This window comes from Aythya ferina (genome assembly GCF_964211825.1).
Source record: "Aythya ferina genome assembly, chromosome: 25".
NCBI classification, from domain to species: Eukaryota; Metazoa; Chordata; class Aves; order Anseriformes; family Anatidae; genus Aythya; species Aythya ferina.
The window spans coordinates 2,546,714-2,571,655 of record NC_140323.1 but is presented as its reverse complement, the minus strand read 5'-3'; the positions used below and the strand labels follow the sequence as shown (position 1 = coordinate 2,571,655).

Below are 24,942 nucleotides of genomic sequence, written 5' to 3'. Positions count from 1 at the left end.
TGGCTCAGGAAATATTTTATTCTTTATGTTTTCATTAAAAAATAAACATAGGAAACAAAACCACAGAACACTTGTGTAATAGAAACAAACGCAGAAGGTCAGAGCGTTGGCTGAAAGTGCATAATTAAGTCATGCTACCACATCCCTGATCCCACCCTGTCCCCTAAGCAAGGAGTCAGCAGTAAGCTCGACGAGCAGCACTACACAGAGCCCAGGCACTGCGGGGGCCAAGCTGACGGCAGAGGAAAGCCCGCGCTGCCAGAAACACAGCAAGGCAGGAGACATGCTGGGGAGAGCGCCCAGGGAGCCAGTGGTGAAACGCTCACCTGGGACTCGTAGGGCAGGCAAAGGACAGCTGGTGTAAGAGGATGTGGAGTTAAGAGGCAGGGGAGAGCTGAGAACACAGGGGCAAAACGGAACCCTGGGTGTCACTCCAAACCGCGCCTGGAAGCAGAAAAATCCTGGAGAAAAGGAAAATCAACACAATGAATTCGACTACAAGGCTGACGTGGGTGTGCTGGACAGACACCTGTCCAGGGAAGAACCGCAGTCACTCGCCAGCAAGGTCGACATAGACAGTAGCAATTGCGTCCCTACGCTCAGGGCCTCAGCCTCCGCGAGGTGATCTCCCTGCAGGGGTAGGAGCAAAGGCACTGCCTGTCACAGCAAGGCTCCTGCTGCCAGAAAACGCAGCTTTTTGCAGCTGGATCTGTCAAGCTTCTCAAGGGAAATGCGATGTGGTGAACCTCGGTGAGTCCCGTGATTGGAGCACAAGTGCTGCAGACCCGCCTCCACGCTAGGCAGTGAGTTTCTCCCCCCTGCCCTTTGCCCCCAGCAGCCTCAGGCTTTTGGGTCTCAGTAGTTGACAGCTTTAATCTGCGACTCCTTGTGTGCAGACCCGGGAGGAACCTGCAGATGCAGCTCCAGTGCAGGACCCCCTTACACATGCTCACTCAATTTGGCTCTGCACAGATACGTGCTTGAGGAGCAAATTACAAACATTCAGTATGTACAAGATGATTTGAAGCTGGAACATAAGAGCAGCTGGATTCCACCCGCACGCGTCCATGTTGCTGAGAGCAACCGGAGGACCCGCACGGTCCTGCAGTGGCTGAAGAGACCCCCAGTTGTGTGTAGATGTCCTTGGATTTTCACCACGCTGGCTGATGCCAATTCTGGGGGCACCCCGGCTCTGCTGATAGAATTAGCCACAGGAACAGCAGAGAATGCAGCTTCTCCTGATCCACTTCACCACCTCTCTCCAGCTTCACGCAGAGCCCCCGATTTCAAATGACTGCTGAGATAACACGTTTATGCACATGCTCTAGTCAAAGCAGCACAGAAAGCTGCTGTTCTGGTGCCTACTTCCACAGCATCCACACCTCTCAGAAACAGTCACTGCAAATCACTTGGGACTCTTCTTCCAGCAGAGACTTTTTAGGATGTTCTTCTTTGTGTAAGTGCCCTCCACATCACTTCTCCCGAAGGACACAGACTCCAGCATCACACCGCTGCATCCCCAGGGAGGTCACCACCTCCCAGTTGTCGATGATGGGATCGTAGCACTCAATGCTGCTCAGCAGGGAGTTGCCATCGTACCTGCCAGGACAGAAAGTTACAGGTGAGGGATGCTGCTGAAGGAAGAGGTTGAGGCGTTCACAGTCCTTTCTGGGAGGCTGGATGGTTACATACAGCAGGGACAGCCTGAAATAAAACCATTTTATGAGGCTCTCTTTTGCTATCTGCTATTTTGTTATCCACCCTCCTGCCTGTCTTGGCCCTGAACCATCACACTGCCTATATGGGCTGGGAGAGGCTACCCGAAATGTGGCAGCACGTCGTGTCACCTCAAATCACTCGCACCTCTTCCAGCAAGCAGAGCACCTTCCTCTCCAGCCCAGGGCTGTCTCTTACCCAGCGATTGCATACAGCCTTCCCCGCAGCACCGTGGCCCCGACGTAGCAGCGGGGAGTTGTCATGCTTGTTACAGTTGTCCAGGAATCAGTGCGAATGTTATAGGCTTCCACGGAAGAGAGATGTGCTGTCCCATCGAACCCACCAACTACATAAATATGGTCATTCAGCAGAGCCACGCCAGCCCCTGGGGAGAGAGAGGAGGATGGAAGAGTTACAGCCACGACTGACACTGTCGGCACTGTGCCCAGGGCTTGCTGTCAGCAAGGCTGAACTAGGGCAGTTCTTCCTCTTCAGAGGATATCTTCTTATGCTTTCATCTGAGTGATCAGTGACAGAGCTGACCTGACTTGGGATTTGTGACAACAAAATAACCCCCTGAAAAGCCCTGAGGCTGGCAGAAATAACCCCCCTGCCAGCCTCAGCTTGCAGACTGCAGCCCCTCTCAGAGCAAACAAGGTAAGTCAGATACCCGTGCGCTCCATGGCCTTGTGTGCTCCTGCCAACAGCTGCTGCTGTTCTGAGCTGCGTCTCCAGAGCTGAGTAAACCCTGTCAGGACATTACCACCACCACGTAGCTACTGCACTGACAAGTATCCCTAAGGAAACAAGCCAGCTACCCTACAGCTCCTGGGAACTGCTCCGTTTCTTCTACAAACAAGGTGTAAGAGACTTTCTGTCCCACTACAAGCAACCTCTCTCTCACCATCTGTCCTTATGAGAGCACCAGACTGCCCCCGTGGGTTCTCTGAGAGCTTCAGTGGGGGAAACTTCAGCTGAGAAGGGACCAGAGCAGTATGCAACCAGTATGTAAGCTACTGGTAGTGGTATGAGTACCATGGAGTGACAGAAAAAATAAACTGTGCCCAGCAGCATTTTGGGGCACATCCCTGCTTCAGATCTCTGTGCTCCCAGTCACGGCACTGAGGAAGGAATGTGGCTGGTATGAGGAGCCTCACAGTGTTCCTGCTTGCTTGTGGCACTGAAGTAGTCTGCTCTGCGGGCTGAGGCACTGCTATCAAAAGCCTCCAAGTCTTGTGGGAAACTGGCACGGACCTGGGAAAGACTTCTTATAAATGGCTTTCCCTTTGAACTCTTTGCTTTTGGTCTTGCCAGAAGACATCTTCTGTGGTGCACACAACAGACCGCTTGGAAAAAGGCATCCCATTCTTACGCTTTCTGGAGATCCGTGATTAGGTCTTGCATGTTTCCTCTGATGTAGGAAAAGCCATAGATTTATCACACATTGGTATGTGGGATCCTTCTGGGTGTGTAAAGCAACCAACTTCTAAATCAAATCCATTCTTGGCATATGGGAAATACTTTCCAACCCAAACTTAACAGGAATGGCTCTGTCACAGGAGTAAATATTTAAAGCCTGAGGTTTTGGTGAATGCACTGCAGGCACAAGAAAGCCTGAATGTTTTTAGAACAGAGAACAGTTTTAATTGAGTAACCAGCTCTTGTCTCTAAACAAGAATACTACAGCAGAGAACAAAGAGAAACAAGGCTGCCTAGGCTAATTGTAAAGGACATTTATTGGAATTATTAGAGAAAAAGCAACTTCAAAAGGGTTTTGAAAGACTGCCTGTAAGCAGAACTCCTCCATCAAGAACCACAAAGCTGTGGAGCACCGAGCTTCCCACCCTGCCACGTGCAGCTCAGCAAGGCCACGGCTGCTCTCGAGCACTGCCATGAGGCTTGGGGCAGGCCTGAGGCGCAGTGCAGTGGCCTGGGGCCAGCACTGGAGCACACAGGGAGAAGGGAGCTGCACTTCTTTGAGAAATGAGTAACAGCTGAGATAGTAAATCACTCCAAAAGGAGGCTTTAAACTTTATTTTGCTCCTAGATACAGCTGCCAAACTTAAAGCTCAGAGAGGACTCCAAGCAGGATGGAGAAACTGCAAGTTGGTGGGGATAACTGGAGTGTGGCTGCACGATGTTTCAAGTCATCATTAGCTGAGCAGTTTAACACTGCCCTCCCGCTGCTCCAGGAGCTGAGGCCCAGCACTTCACAAAGTGCAGGGCAGGTGAAAGAGAGCTTGCCAAGCACCCCTGCCTTTACAGTGCCCCGTGCAGTTGATGAGCACTGACTTAGCAAACTGTCCCATTATCTTACACAGGATTGTTACATTGCTTCTTCCTTGCCAGCTTGTTTTCAAGCCATGCACCGTTCCTAGTTAGGGCAGTCACACAAGACTTCCTCTCCCTGCAACCTATAAAACCACAGGCACATTCCTTTATTCATGTCTTAGCATGGGATGCAGACATCAGGCATGTGAGAACTAATCCTTCTCTCGGGGAGCTAAACCAGCACGTCCTAAAACAGTCCCTGCTCAAAGCCAGTCCACCCACTGACACCAGCCAACATCCCGAAGAGCAGCAGAACAAGTCAGCAATGATGTCTCCCTCAGTGCAGCACAACACATTTTAACCTCGAGGCTCTGTGGGCTCTTACCTGAGCGCTTGGTGGCCATTGGTGTGACATTTGTCCAGTGTCCAGTGTGGGGATCGTACCTCTCGACAGAATTCAGAATGTTCAGCCCGTCATAGCCACCTGAAATGAAAGAGAGGAGCAAACCATGGGGCTGAGTTCTGGAAAATGTTTTCTGTGTAGGGAGCAGTAACGTGCCCGGTTCACCCTTGGCATGGCACCACCCTGCGACCAGCACAACTCCCAACGCTGGGCAGGCAGAACACTGAGGATCTCTGCAGCTTGCAGGGACAGACCTGAGCCAGCTTGGAGCAAGCGCTGGTACTGCCCCTCCAAACCACTACAGCCAGCTTAGAGCTGCACTGCAGAGCCACCTCCAAGCCCGATGTCCATATTCCTAAACATAGCATACGCTGGGATGCCTTGAAGATGAAAGCATAGAAGGCTGAAAGAGCAGTTTCACAAGACAATACCGAAAAATGGTGTTGTGCTGCTTCAGCAAAGGAGCACTGTGCTGGCATCTTCCTTGGGGGACAGCATGGGGACGAGGAACTTGGGAGAGAGAAGTGAGACCCATAAACCAGTGTCCGATATTCAAGACTCCCCAAGAACAACAGGACTGCAACCGATGAGGGCAGAAAATAGTGCTGGGCCTGCCTTTTTTGGTGCCTTGAAAGTATCTCCAGAACAAGCTTATTAAGGTCTTTAGAATGATTTGGTTATCTGAAACTCAGGGGTCTCTGAAAATGAAACAAGTGCTGCAGAAAGGAGCTAGAACACATCCAGCCTAAGGTACATTTCCAGAGTGCTACAGCCAGCACTGCTTCGTGTTCTGGGGCATTTCAGCCACTGCCCTGGCCCTGCAAATCTCAGCTGCCACTGCTCACCCCTACGCTTCAGCAGTCCCTCAAATGTAGGCTGACTGTGATCCATTTGCTTCTAACAGCATTTACTGTTGTGAGGCAGATCCAGCCTCAGCCCTGTGAGAACAGGCTGGTGAGAACAGGCTGCACTGGCTGACAGCACCGTGCAGGGCTCAGTTCGGTGAAATTAAATCTTCTGGGTGTCTCTTCTAACCCAGATGTGCTGTAACTGCTGCAGAAAGGATCAGCGCTGCCATTTCTGCAAAAAGCACCTATTTGCTGAATGCCCTGAGGTCCTCCAGTACCTACCGAGGCAATAGATAACTCCGTTCGCCACGACGAGCCCCGCTCCTTCCCGTGCTGTCTGCATGTCTCCCAGCATACTCCACTGATCGATGTTGGGGTCGTATCGCTCCATGCTGGTGTGACGTCGGCTTCCATCGAACCCACCAGAAACGTAGATCATGTCTGCAACGTGAGAGAGAGGCTGGACTCACCGCATCGAGGACCAAACGTGCTCACCGAGCAAGAAGGCCCTTGCAGATGGAGCAAACCTACAACAGGGACTGCGAAATGCAGGAACAACTGCAGAGCTTGGCACACTGAGAGCCAAGACAAACCCAGCCTCCTCACCCTGGCTCGCTGCATTAGCCTGCTCACAGGCCCAACACACCAAACAAACACAAAACCCATCTGGCCTTTAAAGCTGCTTCTTGGTGATGGATAAAAGAAAGCATACATGCCCCAGCTATTTTTTTTTTTCATCCTGCAGAACATACAGAAAAAGTGGCGTGCCCAAACCCTGCCACCATTAACACCACCTCAGCACCACCCCAGAGTACGAGATTATAGGGCAGCAAACGGAGAGGATCCAAAAGGCATCAAGACCAGCTCCTTATGCTGGAGAACCCAATGCACATGATACTTCACAAATCTGTCAAGTGTCAACTTCAAAATGGCCACTTTTTTTTTTTTTTTTTACAGAAGTTTCATCAGAATAGATACAGTAAGAATTTGAGATGTAATGAACGTTATTTAACCAATATTATTAAGATCACCACTACTTTAATGGCTATGAAACTTCCTCTCATTTCCACACCAATTCTTTGTAGCCTGTTTATAACCACTCGCTCTTATTCAATTCTTTTACAGCACATTTTCTTCATGTGCTAAATAATACAAAGAGAGAATATATGTATATTATAGAGAAATAATATATGAATATGTCCTGTGTAAACAAGCTGAAGGGTTCTGGTTTGCTCCATAAGGTAGTTTCCTTCTTCCAGGTATGTCCTAAGAATCCCTCTCTGCACGTGCTCCACTTTCAACCTCTCTCCAGTGCTGGGTAGTTCCTGCTGTACTCAGCACTACCTAACACCATCACCACCCCGAGAGCTTCCCACCCCATAACCCTTCTTTGAGCTGCCACCCCTCAACGCACAGACACACGCCTGAAGAATGGAGACAGAACTCCTCTTGGGATACACGCACAAGAAGTTTTCCATTTCTCCATCCAAGTGAGATGCCAGACTTTCAGACTCTCAGAGCCACCGGCTCTGCGTGTGCCAGCTCAGGGCATTTCAGGACAACCAGAGGACAGGAACGACAGAGAACTGCCCTGCCAGTGCAGCGACCTGGACGTACCTCCCAGGGTCGTGGCTCCTGCTAGGCCTCGCCGCACGTTCATCGGAGCTACAGAGTACCAGATACCATCCTCATCTGATGTATAATCCAAGCACTCCACAGAGCTCAGGCGCGAGCGGCCGTCGTACCCCCCGATCACATAGATCCGATCGTGCAGGGACACCGTAGCAACGTAGCGCCTCTTACGGGTAATGCTCTAAAAGGGCCAAGACAATAAAGGGTCAAGGAGAGGAAATAACACCGACATATGTCCAACAACTGCGGTTCTTCCATCCTGTTTCACTGCTCTTTTGGAAAATGGCCAAAGAGACAAATGGCACTGTGGATTTCAAGGGCACAGCCCTGGCTAAAATGTATAAATTGCATCTGACTTCCTCCGCTTCTACTCTTGCTGCCCAAGTCTCTTTGTGCTAAAATATTTTGCATTAGAATGTCAACTTATCCTCTGTCTCTGCTGAGTCTTTGATGCATCTTGGAGGTTTGTGTTCCTCCCACTGGCTCCCTGCAGAGACTGTCAAGGGGAAAAATGTGGAGACTGTGATCTGATGGAAACACCCAAAGTTTTTGGCCTCCAAAAAAGAACAGAATTTTGGAGAAGGTAGTGTAAGTTCTTCTGTGACTACAGATGCTAAAGTAGAGGCACTTCTCCACCATTTCACACTGATAAAGCCGATTTTAAATTTCAGTAGAAATAGTCCCCAATGCAGAAGCTCTCTTCCTAAATATATCCTGCTTTGCTCAGAAACAATGCAAGCAGAGATCATGCAGCCTGCCTGAAAGCAGGACTGATTATACTGCTCCTATTGACATTTCAATTATCATTACTAAACTTCAGAGCTTAACACCCCCCTAAGATCAAAAATGCCTCTCATAAATTCTCACTCCCACAACAAAGATGTGGGTCTCTGAAGGCTCATCTCATTAGAAATATGACAGCAAGCTCTCATAAAAAGCTTATTTAGTAAATCTTCAAATATGAAGCAGTTTTAGCATTCACAGTGTAAACCTCATCAACCCTAATGAATTTCTGTCATAAATTCTAAGCAGAATGCAGAGAAACCCAAAGAGGAATTTTATTTAGAGGCTGGTATATGGTCATATGGTGAGTGTTTGATGTCAGCAATCTGTAGAGCCCCATGATAGTTAAAACTGGTCCCTTACAGGCAAGAAACTCCACTCCTGAGTCTTCGGGTCGTATTTCTCCACAACATCAATAGGTGACTGCTGGCTCCCAAAGCCGCCGATCACAAGCAGGACTTCATTAGCTCCTAGAGCAAAGAGGGAGAGCAACGTCAGGTCAGTCCCTTCACAACCAAAGGGGCACGTCAAGGCAATCATCCGAGTAAACACCGAGCCTTCCTTGGTGCAAGAAGCAGCCTCTAAATCACCCCTTTTTTTAATCACTGCTCTGAAGCAAGCACCTAACGCTGATAAAAGTCACCTGGGTCCCCTCTCGTGTCAGTGGGTAGGAAGAGAGAAACCCTTCCAGGGTGAGTGGCTGTAAGACTAACCTGGGTGCTAGAAGCTGTCCACTGGCGGGCAGTTCCTCCCCATGTTAGATGGACCCTGAGAACACAAGTTGGCTTGTTTATGTCTTCTTTTGTATTCTCTCCCATGTTTATTTTGTAAACTTCTTACCCCTGAGAAAGCTGAAGGAGGATGGCTGCTTCCCTCCACCCTCCTCACAAAAAATGGCATTCTCTCCTCATTTACAAGCGACATCCAAACCAGATAGCACCTTCTTTTTTTCTCCAAGATGTAAAAGTTAAGCTCACTGAAGCCTGAAAAAATAATGCAATATTTTCCCAAGAATTCTCTCTTATGTCTTAATGTATTTTATTTCAAAGTTGCCTTCCCTTTACTTTCTGTTCTCTCAAAGGGTCCCTGTTTTTTTCTTATTTTCTCCTTGACAGAAAAATAAGACTTGTGACCTGGAGAGTTCTAATTTCTAATTTAATTCTGATTTCCCTTATAACGATTGCCTTGAAGGTAGGGTTTCTATCATAGGTTTAGAAATAGATGATCATCCCTGCATTTCTGTAGTAGGGAATTTTATTAGAGTTCAGAGCTACCCAGCTTTTCGTTGCAGAAAGGCTGAATGTTGAGCAACAAAGATTTAGCAAGACCTTGTCCATCCCAAAGCAAAACAATTGCCACTTCAGATGAAGAGAATAACATAAAATGTAACTGGAAAGGACTCAGAAAAAAGCTCCAAAGACAAATTGGAACTTAGAAAGTTTCCTGTACATTATGACAGTTAATAGCACGATCAGTTCAGTTTATCCAACAGGAAGTTAATAGGCAACCTGATGACCGTTTATAAATGACAGATGATAAGAGCACTCCTGATAGCAGACGGTATTGAATCAGTTTAAAAAACAAACAAACAAACCCCCTTGGACTGAATCTGAAGGAGATGAACCTTTGAAACAAGGTGCAAACTTTTTGCCAGTGTAAGTAATGAAACAATTCTGTGACATTTCCTTTATCAGTTCACGTATTCCAACCAAGAACAAAATGCAATGCCCCTTTCTAAAACAGCGGGCAGAGCTGAACTGAATGTCACTAAAATTGATGGAGGATGTTCCCAGAAAAAAAAGAAAACATGCTGTGGGCTGGACTATGCTGGAGGTCAAACCACATCATAACAATAATGCCTCCGGGCCAAAAACCTAATCAATCTCTCTCTGACAAACCTAATTTGCCCTCCTCTTTTAGTATTTAAATTGTTTTCCATCCCCTAAAACAGTGTTAATAACAAGAATTGGCCACAAAGCTTTTTTTCAGGGTCCCTCTCCACAAGCAGCAGCACTGGAGAGCACCCAGGGAGGGCTGCTTGAGGGAAGAGGTGTCAGTGCTGGCACCAAGGGCAGTGCTCTGCGAGTGCAGCCGGGGTAAAGGCAGAGAGACAGTCTGGAGACATGAGAACGGGAGGCAGGTGAGGAAGGGCCATTGTTAGGAAGAAGCCTGAAAATGCTTTTTCTTCTCCTGGGGGTAATTCCTATTGTTTGTGTTACTCCCAAGTGCTTCCAGCCTTAAGCCAAAAGCACCTTTCCCAACAACTCAGCAACTGTGCTCGGTAGGAGGCCCTGAAACAGCAGATAAAACCAACTTTTTTTTTGTCCTAAGAGATTAAGTTGAAAATGAGGTTAAGAAAAATGTACCTCTGAAAGGAATGAGGCACCTCTCTGTCTTCCTCCTTGTGCCTTCCCCTCTCAGATTCCCTGTTGAAAACTAACCTTCACTCTCATACAGTTGTTTCTTTTTATCTCTGACACTGATAACTGCCTTTTTAGACAGGAAGAAACTCTTCCCAAACTTCTTGGACAGCTGCATGCTGAGCAAACATATCCGGAAGCACCAATAATTCAGTAAACTCTTTTTGTGGTTACAGCAGAGGCCTTGGATTAAAGGTAACCAACCAGTCCCTGCACTGCCAGTAAGTACCTGTGCTACAAAAACACACTTCTGTCCCCTGCTCCCCTTTCTTTACCACAGAGGACTGTGTGTCAAGAAGTTACTGCTGCAAAACTCTTCTGCACAATTGCAAGGCACTGTCCAGCACCTGTAGCACAACACCTGCCAATTCCCCAGACCTCCTCGGTGACCTTGCCCTTGCTGCTCACCTAGACGTGCTCTTGTCCTGGGTCCCTGCATCTGACTCCGGAGCTCAGGTCGAAGATGAAATTTCTTAGCTTCATCGACGAGGTCTCTGCACTGCAGACTGCATCGGATAAAAGGCTGAGGAAAAACATGAGTCACTGGTATGCGTGAGGTATTTTAAGATCCCTGCTGAGAACTGTCCTGAAGCCAGCTCTGGTCAATTCAGACAGCACTGAAATGACCTGTGTGCAGGCTGCTGCTAGTAGTGTCATGGTGCAAATGCTGCATGCAAGGAAAGGCAAAGACAACGCAAAACTAAACTGCAGCTGGAAAGACATGGCTCGTTTCTCATGCAAAGTCTGGCACTGCAGGTTCCATGATAAAAATACTTACATTGGAAAACTAAGGGAAATCCACTTCTGCTACATGTAAGCCAGCAGAAATACATTTGTGAAGGGGGACTGGCAGGGACTGAAATCAGTTTGGCTGGATCTGCCCCACATCATCAACTCAACATGCACCTGCCATTGAAGACGAAACAAGGAGCAAAGCACAAACTAAGCAGTTTTGCTGGGTCCATTAGCTCGATCCCTATACACACGGGACACTGAGCTACAAAGAGACTACAGAAGCAGGTAAGGTCTCCTCCAAAAGAAGCTGGGGACGCTGCACCCAAGGACAGTCATATCCTCTGTGAGTAACACAGAGTGTCGTTCCCCTCCCCTGAATGTTCAGCGTTCAGTACCCTTTGGGTATTTCATGCTGCAATAAGCTAAGATTTATTTTTACAATTTCTTTGTGCTTGTGCAAGGACAGGGTGTTCAGGGCAGATGATGCCACACAGCTGACCCTCTCCCCTCCACACTGCACCAAGATGATGTCTTACCATCACCACGTCTCACCTCCAGTCTAGAGGTGCCATCCTGGGCAGTAAGAAAGCTGGGGCCCTAACCACACAATGTGTTCGCCTGCTTTTGGAACAGACTTAATTGTTCTGGGACCAGTCCCTCTTGTGTTAACCTCAATTTCAGTTTAAGGTGGGCCATACCAATCTGACTAAGCACATTTTAGCCCTGGCACAACTTGACTGCATACTTGCTGACCCTATTTAAGAACATCTGTAGTAGGCAGCCATTGGCACATCAGAGATGATGTTGCTAGATCAGCCACTTTCATATGTGATCATGTCTTCACTTTGCATTCAGCACCTGATGAAGGCTAGTAGCCACAGCTCACATCACCATCAGACAAGGACACTGCTTCGAACCTTCTCTGCACCTTCCTGTCAAAGCTTGCACTGGGTCAGCATCACTCATTTGGAATTAAACTTGCACTGCAAAAGCTTAATGCTCTGTAATCACCCACAGTTCGGTTTGCCTCTGCAACACTCCAGCCACACAAAGGATTGCATCTGGCTCTCAGCTGTGTGTTGACCCTGGACCTAACGTGCTGCTGCTCTCCTCAGCCAAGGGCATCTGCACCCGAAACAACTCCTGATGAGGCCCTCTCCAGCCATTTCCTCCCTAGCATCCCAATCAGCAGCCTGTCTCCACCTACAGGAGACCCACTAGGGCTTATGAATGGAAGACAGAAAGCTCATTACAGAAGGTAACAGATGAGAACAGAGAGGTGCTACCTATCAGGAGACAACTGAGTAATTCCTCTGGATGGGACTCCCTCCCAGCTGAAAGCAGGATGCTGTGACTGTTGGCACAGCAAACTACCTCTGAGTAAAACAGGGGGCACTGCAGCTGAACGGGGACACCTCTGTAGGTTCAGCATCAAAAAGCACTGGGAGGGAGAGCAGCTTCTGACACGCTGTTAGGACAGCAGGACTCTAACCAGGGAGCACACAACCACACACAGACACTGGCTCCCAGCTGTTCTGTGCCCCGGACACGGGGCTGCTGATACCTCGGTGTCGATGACATCGGTGATGTAGCGGGGGGTGAGAAGCGGCATGCGCACATACTGCAGCAGCTCCGGCAGCGATGCTTCCCGTTCTTTTTTTGAGTGCTTCACCCAGTTTATAACTGCCTCAAAAACAGGCTCTTCAGAGTCCACCTGGAAAGAGGAGACACACACCGATCAGACCGCAGGGCAATTCAGCAACTGCCCGTGGAACAGACAACTTTCAGACTGCTGATACTGCTCAGAGCCAGCAAGAGAGCAGGACATCTCCAGTTAGTCTGTTACGGAAATTCCTGTGAGCAGTATTTACAAGCACTGATTACAAGCCCTTATTTTCTCTTCCTTAAAACTGCATTTGGTTTTTCCTTATAGCTGAGATCAGCAACTGACAGTTCAAGTACCAGAAATGCCCTATGGTACGCAGCAGAGCCAGGTGGGACCCGGCCCACAAGCAGTGAGAGAGCCCAGGGAAAGGCTGCAACTGCCAGGGGCTCCCACTCGGAGCAGGGGTCACTGTCCTGCAGGCTGTAAAGTACCAGCATAAAGGTGACCAGAATCACATCTCCTTTTTAGAGAAAAGTGCCTCAAGTTAACCCCTGCAGCCTAGTGCCCACACGCTGCCCTGCTAACACTCTAGTCATAACACTGGGTATACCTGAGGTCTTTTACTTCAATTTACATTTAAGGAACTACAAAAGACTGGATTTCAGAGTGGAGAAGGTGTGACCACTGCTGTTCTGACTCTAACTTATTTCTCCTTCCACTTAGGACCCCCACATGCCAGTGCTTACACCACTTCCAGAGCTTACACTGACTGAGCCAACTAAATTTGGCACTTTTAGAGAACCTCAGGTGCTTCGGACAGTTTTACAAATACAGCAGCTCCAGTGCATGCTGAGCACAACCGTGCAAGATTAATCCGATAATGAAAAGATAATTAATTAATTGTGAAGAGACCTATTATACATTATTTGGGCTTGATTTTCTTTTTGCAGGTCTTCAGATTGTCCAATTTAAAAGCAAGTGAGCCATGAATTTATTATGATTATCATTATTATGATCAACTAACATGAAGATAAAAGGAGACCTGTAACAAGAAGACCGAGTCTTCCCACCCATATAGGACCAGTACACTTTGAAGTTCATTTTGCAGCTATTTGTTGAAGAATGTTCTGAAGCAGGGAGCCATAGAGGTTAATTACGTAAGGCAATTCTTCCATGCCATTGATTTATATTTGTAACACTGCAATTAGAAATGGCCTCTTTATTTTTGAATTACAGGGAAAGAACAATTAGAGCTCACAAAAGGAAAGCAGGGTACTTCGCTGCTTCCAATTTTCCCCACCTCCTCCAAAAACGCAGTAATCAACACATCGTTTTATTCCCTCCTTAACTGACTGTTCCCTGATACATTTAACAGTTTTGTTGTATGTTAAATCATGCCTGGTTGCTTGATATATGACAGGTAACACTAAATAGAACACCACAGTGAAAACCTACTCCAAAAGAAGACCTACTTCTCCAAAAGCCAGGGGACTTTGCAGCTGGTGCTTTCTCAGTACCCTCCAATATATCACTCTTGCTCCTGAACACATTACCCCTGTCCAGAGCAGCAAAGAGATTTGCTCTGTTCACTTTCTCAAGTTATTACAATAAATTCACACCTCACGGTGTGTGTGCAAAGTCTGAATCATAACTTATAAGAAAGATGGGTAGAGACTTTTTACTAGGGTCTGCAGTGACAGGTCAAGTGGCAATGGTTCTAAACTAAAAAAAGGTAGATTTAGATTAGATATAAGGAAGAAATTCTTCACGGTGAGGGTGGTGAAGAACTGGAACAGGTTGCCCAGAGAAGTTGTAGATGTCCCATCCCTGGAACTGTTCAAGGTCAGGCTGGATGGGACTTTGGGCAGCCTGGTCTAGTGAAAAATGGCAGGGATTTGAACTGGATGACTTTGTAAGGTCCCTTCCAACCCAAGCCATTCTGTGACTGTTTCCTCTTGACTATCCAGAAGTGTTATGCCAGTACTCACCACAACCTGCATAAGCTTGGACCTTCACTGCATTGAAGCTGCTGCCTGTTAAATACCAAACACACTCAGCCTTTTTCCACTGCTGATCACTGCCTACACCAGGGCTTTTCATTGCTGTCTTGCATGTTCTTTCTCAAGCAGGTTTATCAACAAGAGGCTATCAGCTTGGCAGAAGGCCACTTTCACAGCAGACTTTCAAAGCATACATTAAGACTTCTCCTCTGGCTAGCCCTGCACTTGCTTTTCAGGAACTCTACCAGAGGTATCACTTACATGGGTTTGTTTCTAAGAGCTTGTGTTACTGCAAACTCTGAATAATGATTTAATCACTTCTTTTAGAACTGAAGCAAACATTAACTCTCACTGAAATCCATCTTAATTAAATACACCAGTGTCCTCACTATTTTCACCTTCTTGCCATTCTCAAGAAATACATATTCATAGAAAACTTGGAAAAAGAAGTATTTGACAAGTTCCAGCCAAGTAGTAAATCCTCCAGAAACTAACCCTGAGGGAACAGAATCTGTACCAGAAATCACAGGCAATAAAATCTTCTTGTAACTCCCTGAAGAATCCGACTACCCTGCACCATCATGCATTCTGCTCCTTGTAAAGCAGAGGACACCCAAATGCCTGGCATGATACATGCATTCCTTGTGCTGCTGAGTAGCATACAAAGGTCTACAAATAGAAGTTAATGTCTTGCGGGTATTTCTGAAGTGTAGGCATTGAGACAACTTGTCTTTGTAACCTCCGAATGCTCCTCCAGGGAAACGAGGAGGAAAGGGAACAAGAACTCTGCAGAGGTAACCAACTGTGATTGCCTTACTTGCAGGAAACGTTTGCCTGACAATAAATTCTTACACAGAAGTTGCATGTTACTCATCAGTTTGAGGTTACAAGGCTGAAAAGTTAGAAGAATCTTTTTGGAAATGAAATTCCAAAATTCAGGAACCGTGTGTGAAATCCATCCTATAAGTGTGGACTTAACCCCAACTGGTTTCAATGCTTTACTTTAACGCTTTGCAGGGTAACAGTACTTTTCAGGTTTTACCTGAATTTCATCACACTTGATGAGCTTTTCAACCTCTTCTTGATTTAAGAGGATAAACTCTTCATGCTGAACCACCTCTGGAAAATGTTTCTGGCTGAAGACCTCTGCAGCTTGCATTAGATCAACACAATTGTGTGTCTCAGCAAAATCCCGAATGCCCAAACAATTTGATGGATCCAGCTGGCTTTCTAGAAACTCACAGCAAGCTTGTTTCACACCTACGGAAAATTGGAGGGGTGAATGAGCACTGCATGCTTACTATCAATCCTCTGCTTTGGAAAGGGCTTCAGAAAAGAAAGTTCTAAACAATAATGAAAAACCAACTCAAAAACAAGCTTGAAATACACATGCATGCAAACATTTCTTCTGAGGAAAATGGTAACACTAAACAGAAGAGCAATTGTTTGGGCTGTTTCAATCTCTGTCTATTCTATTTGCACATTAAAAAAATCCAATACTAGGAACTGACTCAAATCTGAGTTGACCCAGCTTCATGGACTATAAGCCAAGAAGGTAGGTATATGCTAGTGGATATGGCCACCAGATTTTTTTTAAGGCTTTCTCCAGTGTCTTTTTGATAGGTGCCTTGGATAGCTCCATAGGCACACATCAACCAGGTTGTTATGACCCAGACACATTGTGACGGCAAGGCCAAGCGATATCAAGGATTTGCTTATTATTACATTGAATTCTTCCTGGGTATTCTCACGCAGATATAAAGTAGCCCAAACCATGGAAAAATAATATTTTATCATCTTTTTTTCCAGACAAGTCAGTTCCTCTACCAATGAGGCCAGTGTGCAAAAGATAATAGAAGAAGTCTGACACAAACTATGGTTTCAAGGCAGAAGTGCTCAGGTCTGGAATGAACACACTGCTTATAGATTTCATGCCTCCCATAATCTGTCTTCCATTTACAGAAGGTCAGACAAACCAGATCTCTGAGCAGCAGCAATTGTGCAGTTTGTGCTGATACTTGGCAATTACCTTTTAGCTGAAGCAGGCACGCTGCTGGGAGCAGTTCTTGGACATTTTCTACTGTCACGTGAACAGTTTCTGTATACACAAAATCTAGCAGGATTTCCATGGTGGAAGCTGTCAGTCCCTGGATATCTACATAGGGTTTATCCTTCTCCGAGAGCTGTAAATCAGAAAGGAGACAAAGGATTATTGTTCAGTAATCTGGTCAAAAAGGCAACAGTGCTCAGCAGTTTAGTTTATTACACGTCTGGAAGAGAGTCAAACCGCATTTTAAAATGAGCAAATTGAGATTGAGCAGAAATTAATTATCATACACAAATGGCACGTGTAAACTACCCTCTGAGAAACTCCGAGCTTTACTAGAAGGAACAGTTCAGGGGGTTCCTTTCTGGGCTGGATGTGTAATACATGCCGCAGCTTACATAGTGTCCCCAGCTTACTTCTCTGCTCTAAAACCAATCCAAATAAAAATCTTTCTTAACTTCAATTCCTGATCCATCCTGTTTGCTTATGGTGAGAGTCTCTACAAAGAATGGCTAGCTCAAAAAATTCAGTTGAAGGTTGAAATACTGAAGTTAAACTCACAATTAAAGTACGTAGAGCGATGGTACTTAAACAACCCTGACTTTGTCTCCTTGCTCTTTTATCATCTCTAAGATGCATCATTTTGGAATAATTACTTTTTCTACGGAATGTTACTGTTGGGAACAGTAAATTCTGAGAATTCACCCAATTTGCACCTCTATGGCTGCAGAACCGAGATTATATTTTCACAGAGCATCAGCTGTTGGTGGTTTAATGCAGCCATTACGAAGCTGCTGGCACAGCATCTGATGATTCACGAACAATGGGCTGGCAGGTGGAATTACTAATCACACCCCGCACAGAGCTGTGAGCTCCTGTCAGCATGAATGGACCTCAACAGAAGGATGTCGCCATGCAGCACGCTGCAAAACTCAGCTTTTTTTCCCTGAGAATTCTGAAGAAGTGGTCAGTATCAGTGCAAGCACAATTCAGATGAAAGCCCTGGACGTTTCTTGCTAAGAATGAGACTGAAGCTGGTTATGGACTGAGTGAGCGAAGACTCGGGGAAGAGGAAGCATGATCAAAGCATCATCACTTGGCTTAGAATTGGCCACAGCTGGGGAAAAATGCCGTGATACACGATTAGAGAAAATAAGAGCAGTCAGATGTACTCCTACAGAGGCAGCTGATGACACAGCAACAGCAGAGAAGCCTCTGCTGAGACTGAGCCACTTCTGCAATGCAGGGATCATTGAATCAAGAGAAACATGGGGGGGGGAATGGTGACACTCAAAGTAATTTGAAGGAGAGGCCTTTCAAGTCTGTTGACACATTTAAAAAACTTCATGGCATCCAGAATCAGACAGGAAAAGGAAATTACCTCGTTTGACCTGCTGTGCGACATTTAGAAGTCAAAATGAGTTCATGGCATGGGTTAGACAAACCATTCCCCCAAACCAGACCGAGATGCTTTGTGCAACAGATAAAGGACACAGGTGTCACAGAGATCAGAGCTGATCGGACAGGATATTCCTCGGATTCCAACAAGCAAATGGAGAGGTGGACTGCACCTGCCCGTGTCCATACACGCTGTGTACTTAGAAGAAGGAAAATAAGAAGTTAAAAGACTAGAATGGCACCAGGCCTACTGCTAAGGAACTGCACTGAGAGAGATAGATGCTGGACACAGCTGTTCTTCACAGACTGGCCTGAAGCTGGGAAAGATGCTCCTGTCCCCACAACCAATATTCAATAATCAGCCATGCACATCCTCTCTGCATGCTGTTGACCCCAACACTAACCACGGGGACAACACTAACGTTACAGAGATGATGAGCTCTGTCTCTTCTTACATGCGACTTCTGCCACACTGTACTACCACCTTGTTAACTGTCTCAGTTTATTCATGTGCTAAGATTGTTTGGAAGAAGAAAATATTTAAAATGACTTCACACAATGTACGTGATATATAACTTGGGATCCTTGAGTCATACCTTAAAGAAAGGATCCCAGAGCAGAAACAGAAGTTATTTTCAGAATAAGAAGAGAATTTCTCTATCTTCTAGGGAGAACAAAACAAAAAAGCCCAAACCTTCAAATTTCTAAAGCATACTCTAAGAAGACAGACTTGTTTCTTTCTGAGGTGGAGCCAACGATCAGCTGTTAACACACCCTGGATACGTTAACTTGTCCAAACAAAGGCAGAAATTCCAGTGCAAAACTAGGGTGCAAGGGAGCATTTGCTGAAACTGCTCTTCAGTTTTCATTACAAGGAAAAGCCTCGTAGGTAAAACCGGTGGGCCTTTCAGTTTGCCCACACAACTCAACACAGAGATGGGGAAAGGTGTTGTCAAAGGCCAGGGGTTCAACGGGTGATTGGTGGCTTCCCCTCCTTCTGGAAAACAGAAAGGAATTTATATTAAGGTTGTTATATTCAGATTGAGAACTTTTGCAAGGAAACGTTAAAGTCAGAAGCGAGAGAAGGAAGAAACTAGAGGCACGGACTGGCAAACAGCTTTCTCTGAAGATCATCTCTGCCGACCTCAGTGCTCCGCTGGCCATGCAGACACAACACCGTGAGCGGCATGGGGCATAACCCAGGGACCAATTCTGAGCAAAGCCCCTTGAAACCCAACCCTGACAAAAGCCACGCATTGCAGCTCACCGAGTAGTCCCCAGGTTTGCTGGAGATGAGCAATCAAATGCAAAGGAAGCCCTTGCAGAGGCTGTTGGCATGTTTTGCAATCCGGCCTTTTGAGTTCCCTGAAGTTACAGCCAAGGCCAAAACACTCCGTACCCACAAGTGTTTGGATGGCAACCAAGTGCTGCCCTATTACACTCACCAGCATACTTGTCATTAACACACAGAGGAAGTAGGGCCACTTTGAGGCTTCCCAAGCTGTCATTTCCTGGAAAGAACGTTCTCCCACAAACACACAGTAATTGCCTGTGTCACTTGGCAGGTTTGTCATTTTGGGGTTTCCGTACGAAAAAGCAAATTTGGATAGAGACTAAGCAAAAGAAGTAAAACTCTTACAGCAGCGGCAGTGTGGGGGCATGAGAGAGAGAGCACTCATGCCCACTGGGCACTGGATGTACTTATCTTTCTAGGAAGAATTGTATCTATGAATTAAGGTCATTACAATGTTAGAGTTAAAACGAGAGTATAAAGGAGCAAGGAGAGATAATCTCAGCTCAGATCCAAAGTACACCCATCCTCAGCCTTCGTTAGCAGCCACAAAAATGTTCTGCAGCACGTAGAGCAACTGGAGCTCTGCAGACCGTGTAGATGAAGTCAAAAGCACTGACAAGAACATAGGGGAAAACACAAAGAGCGAGGACAGTGCTATTAAGCTGCATTTGCTGAAGCTATCAATAAACTGAGAACTTCAGCCTCCAGGGACTGAGTTTGCTTTGTGTACTTTCTTTTATAAAAATATATATATTTCCTTTACGCAGATAACGAGCATAAAGCTGTCAAATTTGCAAATTTCTTGAAGACAGCTAGAAATACAGAATATTGAAATATTGAAGTCAGTAGATAGAAAACACACTGTTATGCGGTCGGTCCACGTATGTCTTATTTTGGTTGCTTCCCTCTGAACTAAAAAAAAATGAAGATAGCTGCTCACCCCACCCAGCACCGAACGAAGGAAGGGTTTGCAAACCGACCACCAACGGTGGTCAGTGCTGGATAAAACAACGAAGGAAGTGATTTTCTCCTGCAGGCAGCACTGGGGTAGCAGGAAGGTCTTTAGGACCTTTGGGCTGCTTAGTCATGTTTCTCTCTGCTGATGGAGAAGTTGCTAGGATGAGGAAAGCATCCTCTGTATGAAAAAGCCACAAAGATTGACTCAAACTTGCAAAAGAGAAGGCCTGGCACTCCTCTCTGCTAACAATACGAAGGAGTGCTAGCTTCAACTCTAACGTTACCTTTCAGTGACGCAGAAAAACAGCACGTAGGTAATGTGAGTTAATATAAAAAATACTGTGAGAGCCAAGGTCCTCGCAAGTGAGATTTCATGAGTAAAGTAACAGGGGCCCCAGGTCCCAGCCCCAAAGGCTGCATCCCCTTTGCAAGAGCAGCACCACAACCCAGCAGGTACCAGCTATCAGCCAGGCTGTGAGTGAATCTCCTCCATTTCAGTTTTCCAGTGGCTGCCCTAGTTCACCACCCGGCCTAAGGCGCACGCCACAGCCCCCCCAGCTCTGCCCTCGGGCTGGTAACCTCGGAAGGCAGATGCTCAGAAGCAGCAAGACACAAACCAGCCCTAGAAAAATCGAGACAAGTCTCAGAACCTCCTGGTTTTCCAGCTCCCTGCTGTGCGGGTTGGTCACCCAGCAGACCGTGATGTGGGGCACAGTCCCAGCCGCTGCCTCTGCTCCCCCTGTGCCATGATGGAGGGCTCTGGGGCTGCTGTGAGGGCACCCAGACGCACCAGGAGATCCTGGGCTGCTGTTGAGAGGATCCAGGGGGATTCGGGGCTACTGTGAGGGGACCCAGGGGCCTCCACACAGGGAAATCCAGAAGGATCCACAGGCACCACCAGGAAGAATCTGATGGGATCCCAAGGGGGACCCCATGCAAAGGAATCCAGAAGAACCAGGAGCCACCACTCCATGGGATCTGGACACACCATGGCAATGGATCCTGAGGGATCCAAGATGCCCACCCAACTGGAGCTGGGCCCACCATGCCAATAGATCCAGAGGGATCTGGGCCCACCACACCAAGGGATCAAGAGGGATCCAAGACCACCATGCAACAGGACCTGGGCCCACCATGCAAAGGGATCTGGAAGGACCCAAGACCCCCACCCAACTGGATCCAGAGGGACCCAAGACCCCAACACAACTGGATCCGGGCTCACCATGCAACAAGATCCAGAGGGACCCAAGCCCACCACCCAGCTGGACCCAGGCCCCACACCAACGTATTGAGAGGGATCCAAGACCACCACCCAACTGGATCCAGGCCCACCACGCAATGGGATCCACAGGGATCCAGGTCTGCCATGCAAAGGGATCCAGGCCCACCACACAAGGGATCCAGAGGGATCCAAGCCCACCACCCAACTGGATCCAGAGGGATCCAAGACGCCCACCCAACTGGATCTGGGCCCACCACCCAATGGGATCCAGAGGGATCCAGGTTTCCCATGCAAAGGGCCCCAGGCCCACCACACGAGGGATCCAGTGGGCTCCCACCCCCCAACCCCCGACCAGATCCGGGCCCACCACACCACGGGAGCCCCGGCGCCCAGCGCCCTCCTGAGCCGCCGACCTCGCTGGTGAACATGGCGCAGAAGTAGTCGCTGCAGGCGGCCAGCACGATGCGGTGGGCCGGGAAGTCCTTGTGCTCCACGCGGAGGGTGACGTCGCACAGCGTGCCGCTCTTCCGCAGGGCGTTCATGGCGTTCAGGATGGACTTGGCGTGCGAGTTGGTCATGATGTCCTTGGGGGGGGCCATGGCGCCCGGCACCTGCGGGCACAGCCAGCACGGCCACATGGCCCCGCCGCCCCGCCAGGGGGCGCCCGCCCGCCACCGCCCCTCCTCCTCCCTCCTCCCTCCTCCCTCCTCCTCCTCCCTGCCCCTCCCGCCCCGCCGCCGCCGCCGCCCCGGGTCCCTCCGCCCGGCAGCGCCGCCCCCCCCCCCCCCCGCTCCCCTCCCGGTGCTCCCCCCCCCCCCTCCTTCCCCCTCCGCGGCCCTCACCGGCCCCGCGGCCCCGCGCCGCCCCCTCCCCTCCCGCACCTCTCCCCCGCCCCCGCCGCTCGCTGATGGCGTCAGCGGGCCGCGACGCCCCGCCCCCTCCCCCGGGGGGGGGGGCTCCGCGCCGTTGCCTGGTAACGGGCACCCCCCCCCCAGCCTGAGGGGCAAAGTTGTGTTTTTTTTTTTATTTTAATTTTTATTTTTTGTGGGGAAATGTGGTTTTTCAAGGGGGAAATGGCACTCGCGGTGCCTGCTCGGAAGGGGTCGTGCAGGCGCGGCGCTGGGGGGGGATGGTAGGGTGAAAAGGGGAAGGTCCCGCTGCCCCGAAAGGAGAAGAAAATGAAGAAAAAGAGGGCGAAACAGTAAAAAAAAGAAAAGTGGTGAAAACAGTGAAAGCAATTAAAAGAGTAAAAGCAATTAAAACAGTAAAAACAAGACAAACAGTAAGAATGAGACAAACAGTAAAAACGAGACAAACAGTAAAATAAAGAAAAACTGCGAAATCAGTAAAAGCAAAAAACCACAGGCCCTGTAGTCATGAGGGACTCCTCAGTAGAAGGACATGGAGGTCCTGGAGCATGTCCAGAGCAGGGCGATGAGGCTGGTGAAGGGCCTAGAACACAAGTCCCGTGGCTGAGGGCACTGGGGGTGTTTGGGCTGGGGAAGAGGAGGCTCAGGGCAGAGCTCATGGCTCTCTGCAGCCCCCTGAGAGCTGTGGGGAGCTGGGGTCGGCCTCTTCTCGCAGATAACCAGGGATAGGGCTAAAGGGAATGGCCTCGAGTTGTGCCAGGGGAGGTTGAGGTGGGCAATGAGGAGCCATTTCTGCTCAGACTGAGCGGGCAGGTGTTGGGACGGGTTGCCCAGGGAGGTGGGGGAGTCCCCGTCCCTGGGGGTGCTCAAGGAGAGGTTGGGGCTGGTGCTGGGCAACACGGCTCAGTGGGGACAGTGGTGGCAGGGGGACAGTTGGAGCAGGTGATCTTGGAGTTCAGCTGGATGCTGCACCGGGCTGCTCCTCTGAGGACATGCAAGTGTGTTTTCAATTCTTGTGTTGCAGTTTCTAGGAGAAAAAGTCAGTTACTGAATTTCAGATCATGCTACGAGCCCTGGTTTAAGAATTACCTTTAATCCTCCCCAGGCCAACTGCCTGATGACTGTTAACTGGTTGAAAACAAGGCAAGGTTTTGGGGAAGAGGGGATTTCTTGACATTGCTGGAAAAACAGGCCAGCATTTGGGCACTCACGCTCTCCTTCAAGCTTGGAGCAGAAGCAGGCCACTCCGGATTCTTCCTCAGCAGTGGTTTACCAGTTTGGGATGGGCAAGATTATTGTGGCTACAGTCATGGAAGAACCCAGACTCTTTGATCCTCCACTTCTTACATGTTGATTTACATTCTGGCTTTACTCTGGAGCAGGCCAACTGGATCCCCAGGGGAGAAACTCATGCTTGTTGTCAAGGGAGTGATGGGAAAGGGAACCAGGCTGGGCTCCATCCGCAAAAGGTAGCTGGGATGTCACCACTGTTGTGTTCTAACCAGAACACAAGGAGAAAGGGGCTCCGTATGTGTTTTCTGGGGTCCTATATTAAATTCATCTCAGTGCTCCAGTTAGAACACAGGTTGCCTATGTGGTGGCCCGTGGGCAACCACAGCTCCCCCAAAACATCCCATAGTTCCTTCCACTCTTCCTTTTATTCAATATCCTTCTACAAAAGTCTGTGAAGAATACAGGGCAACCCCCCTCTGCTGGGCAGAGCAGCAGTTCTGTTGCTGTTTCTCATGCCTGGAAGAGGCTTGCTGCAGCCATGAGGAGAGCTGGAAGCTGTCCAGCTGGTAACATATTGGCACAGCAGCGCAAGGTCTCTTCCCTGGGTATGGGCCGGGCTGATTACACCCGAGGGCAGTGTAACTGCAAATTAAAAACCCAACAACTCCAAAAGGTCAGTAGGAAGACTGCAACTGTCCTTCTGGAGCAGCACGCCTTTTCATGAGTGCTATGAAATATGTGGAAGGGAGACTTCCAATGAGCCAGGACAGCCAGGGAGTAGTTGTGTTTGCGTGCACACTAACAGCATGAACAGAGGGGCAGAGGGTAAGGATACAGGACTCAGTCTAGGGCAGGAGTGTTGTCAGAGTGCTGTCTGCAGCCCAGAGAAGCTGTCAGAAGGATGCACATCCCCTAACTGAGCAGAGATACCTTCACTGTCATCTCAGAGCTTTGCCTTTGTCAGAGAAACAAAAATTCTGGGAAGAGCGCGTGTTGGGGCCACTGCTCCTTTTAGAAGGAGCAACCACGCAAGACTGATTGGAGTTTCAGTTTAGCAACAAGATGCATCCCACTGGGCCTTGGCTGCTTTACTGGTAGCATGATGAGGTGCATCTCCAAGAGAAGCTGCACCTGTCCCATCAGGGATGTCTTCCTTCTAGGGCTACCCACACGTCTTCCTTTGCTGACATTTTTTTCTGTAGGGGAACTGATAGCTAGCTGGTAGACTCACTGACAGTACATCACAGATGAGGTGTAATCAGTTTGGGATTGTTGCAGTCTGCACTCGTGGCAAGATTCACAGCAGATTCAATTTCTTCCTGAATTGCAGGGTGGTCTTCTCTTCCTCCATCTGCAATACGGACATCCCAACCCTTCCCTGAGACGGCAGGGAAGTCCTCTGATTATGACTGTCTTCTCTTTGCTCTTCATGGCAGAAAATAGGGGCTGTGGTCCGTGAATGTAGGCTTAACAGGGAAAATACTTGCAAATCTAACATCATTCAGATG

The 24,942-nt window shown here is 48.3% G+C and overlaps 1 protein-coding gene across 5 annotated transcripts; it reads right to left on the bottom strand.

Annotated features, from left to right (window-relative positions):
* On the bottom strand, positions 1-22,245 carry KLHL12 (kelch like family member 12). Of its 5 annotated transcripts, none has more exons than XM_084498245.1 (12): positions 22,214-22,245; positions 21,746-21,943; positions 16,444-16,597; positions 15,457-15,674; positions 12,373-12,522; positions 10,482-10,596; positions 8,017-8,123; positions 6,856-7,051; positions 5,521-5,679; positions 4,373-4,471; positions 1,915-2,101; positions 1-1,599 (listed from the first exon to the last, which is right to left on the bottom strand). In XM_084498245.1, the coding sequence occupies exons 2-12, from the start codon at positions 21,929-21,931 to the stop codon at positions 1,473-1,475; spliced, it is 1,698 nt and encodes a 565-aa protein (XP_084354371.1). In that variant the 5' UTR covers positions 21,932-21,943; positions 22,214-22,245; the 3' UTR covers positions 1-1,472. The 5 variants fall into 5 exon arrangements, with proteins under 5 accessions (XP_084354371.1, XP_084354370.1, XP_084354369.1 ...); XM_084498244.1 differs by lacking the exon at positions 22,214-22,245 and adding an exon at positions 22,175-22,203; XM_084498243.1 differs by lacking the exon at positions 22,214-22,245 and having other exon boundaries at positions 21,746-21,993.
* Between the last annotated feature and the right edge of the window lie 2,697 nt (positions 22,246-24,942).